The following is a 5416-nucleotide window of genomic DNA, read 5'->3' as shown; positions in this document are numbered from 1 at the left end:
ATGGTAGCTTTGGACCATGGACGCAAACAATCGATTTCGTGATCCCACTGTGGACGCGCTAAACCGATTTTATTAGATCTGTTTTGTAATATCGGTTTAAGCTAATTCGAAATAATCGTGCAGTGTAGACGTACCCTAGATGATCATATTGGTCCCTTCTGACCTTAAAGTCTATGAGTCCTACTTAAAATAAGGGGAGTAAAATTGTGCAACATAGACAAATGAGTACCTGGGTAAAATTATCTGTGCTGTTAAAGTTTCTAATTTAACTTTTTAAACTTGCCATATAAGTTACTATATAAAATGTAATATATAAATACTTAATTAGCAAGATAATTTATGTGCATAAGTAGTCTCATTGGAACTGGGGGCTTTGTTGGTTTCGTTCTTTTGCCTGGGACATGTATCTGGCTGTCAGTATGGAAAGGATAGGCTGCATGACCTTGCTAAATTAAAGACTCCTTCAAATAGTGTACCTAAGGGCATGCCACTTCAGGGGTGCATGTGCCCCATGTTCCTTTGACTGGAGATTTGTGGTAGCAATGCTCGTTTGGCTTACCTGTGTGCCCCAGACATCTTTGTGCCTCATGCTAAGCATATATGAGCTGCGTGGGATAACCCCCCTCAGTTCCTTCTCAACGGCCTTAGATGGAGCCTTTAATATGCTCACTTCCAGTTTTTCTTGGTGTTCACCTTTACTGTAGCTTAGTGTAATTCAGTGGTCCCCAACCTTTTCCGTGTAGCGGGCACTGGACGACGAGCCACCGAGGACCATGGTCAGCCAACAAGCATCCGCCAAGAAGCGGCAATGTCAAAAGGTGTTGCCACCGAAAATCAGTGGCATTTCGGTGACGATGCCTCTTGATGACGCCGCTTTTCAGTGGATGCTTGTCTGCTGGCCAGTACGCGGGTGCACGTAGATGTTCCAGCGTTGGGGACCCCTGGTGTAATTAGTTTAGTCCAATTAGTTAATTGTCACTATTAGTTGGATAGCTCCCCTTTCCCCTGTTAGGGGTTTTTCCATTGAACACCCTGTCTCTCCCCACCCACTTTTTTTGCGAGGCCTTCCCTAAGGATTGTCATTGTTTGTTATGCCATGTATCCAGCCTTCAGGTGCTTCCTTTCTTGCTGGAAGTTCATCCCAATTAGCAACAGTCATTCTTGGTGCCTCTACTGTTTAGGGGACACCCCTATGCCATCCATGTGTAAAATCTGTACTACTTTTATGAGCAAGTCCAGAAAGAGAAGTTAAATTTCCCCAAAATTTTGTCTCCAAGCTAGCTCTGAAACCAGCTTTGGACTCTGGCTCAGAGGATCCCCCGTATACTTGTTTTCAGCTACATTTAGTGCAACCTCTGTACCCTGATCACTGAGATCTTTCTGGGATAAGGCCAAATATACCCATGGTGCTTCAAGAAAAAGAAGTGGTCTCCCACCAGAAAGCCGCCTTTGAAGAAATCTCTGTCATCCCAGGACACCACAGGTCCCAAAGTAGGTACATTTAAAGCACCAAGCAGTTCTAGTACTGGGAGCTCATCAAAGCCTTCAAGTTCCGCTAAGAGCCATAGTACTAAGCATGCCTTGGTGCTGATGAATCATGTCCTCAGAAGAGAACCTGAGAGACTGCAGGAGGCTGGTAACATCGACCTCTGTACCCAAACCAGTATCCCAGTCTTCTGCTCCGGTGTGCCAGAAATTGTCAGCATCTTCAGTATTGGCACTTTCTGTTAGAAACATGCCTCCTAGACAATGAGTGCCCTGAGTACCGACCCCATCTTTGAGACAGATACTGCTGAAACAGTCAATATTGGTACCAACCCTGACTGTTGTGGAGCCTTACTTGACTTCAAATCAGGTACATTCAGTACTGCAAGAATTGGGGTACTTCAGGGATCTTTTTGTTTTTGAAGATCTGGAGTCCCCACTGCTAATGGGTACGGAGCACTTCTCAGTGCCAAGATCTACTGGGTCACCAAAACCATCTCTTTCCCCAGAGCATACTGCCTCTCCATTACCTGCTGCAGAGGGTAGACAACGACCTGAATCTTCACTATCTGAACCACTACTGGAATATGTTAAGGATTCCTATTGATTCCCAGATCTTTGCCCAGGAATCTCCCCTTTGCTATGGAGAGTACATCTTCCCGGTCAACTACTCTGAGAGCTGTCAGGAACCCTGTTATCCCCTTCCTTCCATTAATCAGGGGCACATCTCTCAAGGACATTACAGATAGTGTGGCCTGCGTGTTCTACATCTGCCATGAAGGGCTGGCAAGATCCCCTCTCTTTGTGCCAAAACAGTAAAGTTATGGAACTGGTGTATAGCCAGTCACATCCTCATTTCAGCCTCTTTCACCCCAGGTGTACAAAACACCATGGCTGATGATCTCAGCAGGCATTTCTCCCAAGATTGAGTGGGAGCTGGACACATGAGTTTTCAAACTGATTTTTTCTGAGCTGGGGGTTCTCATAAGTGGACTTCTTTGCCACCACCATTAACAAGAAGTGCATAAAATTCTGTTCCAGATAAGGACTTGGGTCCTCAGTCTCTGCAGGATTCCTTCCTCATTCGTTGGATGGTGGGCTTTCTCTGTGTATATCCTCCAGCACAAATGACAAATCTAAGGCCATTTTAGTAGTTCCAATTTAGCAGAGAAGTCTGGTACCCTTACTTGATTTGTCTAGCTTCTAGTATGATGTTGTCTTCCGTTCATTCCTCACCTGATGTCTCAGAATTCCGGCTGGACTCTCCATCCCAACCTGGGAATTCTTTGTCTCAGAGCTTGGTTACTCAGTGGTTCTCAGGGATAGAGACTTCTTGTTCTGCAGAAGTACAGCAGGTATTGTTAAACAGCTGGAAGACATCTTCATGAAACACTTTCAGAAATGGAAGTAGTATACCTAGTGACCACTTTCACTGGTTCACTCATTTCTCTCCATTGTCCTTGACTACTTGGGGGAATTGGAAAAACTCTGGTCTCTCCAGGAGTTCCATCCAGATACATGTGGTGCCAATAACAGCTTTTCATTCCTCTGTTGAGGGATTCTCAGGTGTTTGCCCACTTCATGACAGCAAGATGCATCAAGGGTTTGATTTAACCTTTTTCCACAGATTAGCAGGCCCGTCCGTGCATGATATTTAAATTTAGTCTTTGACTGTCTCATTAAACCTCCCTCTTAGTCATTGCTACATGTTCCCTTCACTTGTGTCCATGAAAACAGCTTTCTTGGTAGTCATCACTTATGCCTGAAGAGTCGGGGAAATGGGGGCTTTAATGGCAGATCCTTTCTTTACAGTATTTGGGGAGAAAGTTTTGTTACCACCATATCCTAAGTTTCAACCAAAGGTATCTTCTGAACTGCATATTAGCCAACTTATTTGTCTTCCAGTCTTTTTCCCAAAACCACAGCAGGCCAGGGAGAAAGTTTCCTTTTGGATATCACTTTGAATGTCTGAAGGTCATTAGACTTCTATCTGGATAGAACCAAATCTTTCAGAATGGCAGGCTCCCAAACTGTTCCATTTGCAGATAGATCCAGAGTTTCCACAGTCTCCACTCAGAGATTCTCAGGACGGATCTTTAGATGTATCATCTCTTGTTATGAAACTGTCAATTTCAACCTTTTTTTAGGGAGCATGCCCATTCTACAAGATCCCAGTCTACTTCTGTGACACTATTGGAAGGTGTCCTAGTGACTGAAATTTGTAGAGGGGCAACCAGGTCTTCACTGCATACTTTCTTCAAACAGTATGCCTTGATTCATGCTGCTGAATCAGATGATACAGTTGATAATGCAGTTCTGTCTTCAGTGTTGGACTCGACTGTGAAGCTCCTTTCTCCTTCCAGGAGTACTGCTCAGGTGTCACTGGAAGTGGAGGACCTTTAGGGACGCCACTTGAAGGAGAGATTACTAACCTTGTGCAATAACTGGAGTTCTTCAGGGTGTTCCTATGGATGATTTACTACCCACCGTCCTTACCTTCTGCTTCAGAGTTTCATAACATGGGACTTAGTGATAAAGAAGGAACTGAGAGCACTTTGCGCATACAGCTCTATGTATCCTGGGTATGGGGCACAAGGATATCTGGAGTGCATGCATGGGTGAAATCTCGGATCAAAGGCACATGAGGTGCGTGCATACCTAAAGTGGAGCACCCAGAAGCGGATGCTTCTTGAACTCCAGTTACTGCACAAAGTGAGTAACCTCTTCCTCTTGCCCTTTTCTGTTGCTGATGCTAGTTAGTTCAACTGATTCTCCATCAACTTTCTGCAGTTCACCCTCATATTCTAATATTGTTAAATCACTGTTCACGTATGCTGAAGTTTCTAATAGCTCTTTAACGCTAATTGAACTACTAGGTTTTTTATTAATGGAACAGAATCTTCGCTGGCTTTGTAGAACAAAGGCAGGAAATGAGTTGTAGAGCATTTGCAGGTTTCCAGAGACCAATGACATTTTTTGCATTTTGACAAATAAGATGGGGATAGGTTCTTTTCAGAGTTTAAAAACAGGATAATTAACTTGAGTCTAAACAGACGCACATTCAGTATTGTCTAGAGCGAGGCACAATAAATGGCCTTTTGATCTTTGGATTCTAATGTTGTTTAATTTTTTAAGTTAAATATTAATCATTCATAGGCAATTAACATTTTGTGTATAGAATCCATATCGTTGTCAATGAAAATCAGTCCACTTATTCAAATGTCTAAATCTGGATTTCGAAGTTTAACTTTAAGCACCCATATTAGACAGTGGGTTTTGTGCTTTGCTTTACAACTTTGAACATATTTTATGTTTGAACAGAAACTTAGAAAACACCACTAAAACTTATTTGTTTAGTTCTTACAGCAGCTGTGACACAAGCCTCTCTGCAATCTATACTCCACAAGATTCTCACTGCTGGACCATCTGCTTTCAATATTACTTCCCTGATTTCTCAAGCTGCACAACTATCTGCACAAGGTATTTAAAGTCTCACTTTCCCTGATGTAAAATTTTCAGATTACATTACAGTAGAGCTGGAGATTGAAAGGAGCTTGATAGAAAGAGCCTTGTGGTTTCTGTGGTGTGTACGGTGGGATTTTGTGTTTTTGTTTTTTAATGACAATAGAATTAAAAAACTTATTGGCAGCATTGGTTTGAGTTGTTTTGTTCTTGTTTTTAAATGAGATGCTGAGAGCCTTAGGTAGCCACTACATACACATTTCATTCTTCTAGATGAAGTATCTTGGGAAATTGTTAAGTTCTTCTTCGAGTGCTTGCTCATATCCATTCCAGTTAGGTGTGTGCGCGCTGCGTGCACGTTCGTCGGAAGATTTTTACCCTAGCAACACTCGGTGGGTCGGCAGGGCGCCCCTGGAGTGGCGCCGCTATGGTGTCGGATATATACCCCTGCCGACCCAGCCGCCCTTCA

At 43.2% G+C, this 5416-nt stretch overlaps 1 protein-coding gene across 2 annotated transcripts in view; it reads left to right on the top strand.

Moving 5' to 3' along the window:
• WAC (WW domain containing adaptor with coiled-coil) overlaps positions 1-5416 on the top strand; it is a 137191-nt gene that overhangs the window by 86150 nt on the left and 45625 nt on the right. For both annotated transcript variants that reach the window (XM_075062264.1, XM_032764146.2), the window contains exon 9: positions 4843-4965. In XM_075062264.1, coding sequence (XP_074918365.1) covers positions 4843-4965 — 123 coding nt within the window. The remainder of the gene's footprint in view (positions 1-4842; positions 4966-5416) is intronic.

The sequence above is a fragment of the Chelonoidis abingdonii genome, chromosome 2 (genome assembly GCF_003597395.2).
Source record: "Chelonoidis abingdonii isolate Lonesome George chromosome 2, CheloAbing_2.0, whole genome shotgun sequence".
In the NCBI taxonomy this organism is placed as follows: Eukaryota; Metazoa; Chordata; order Testudines; family Testudinidae; genus Chelonoidis; species Chelonoidis abingdonii.
The sequence above is the reverse complement of the archived record's forward strand: the minus strand, read 5'-3'. Positions and strand labels throughout refer to the sequence as shown.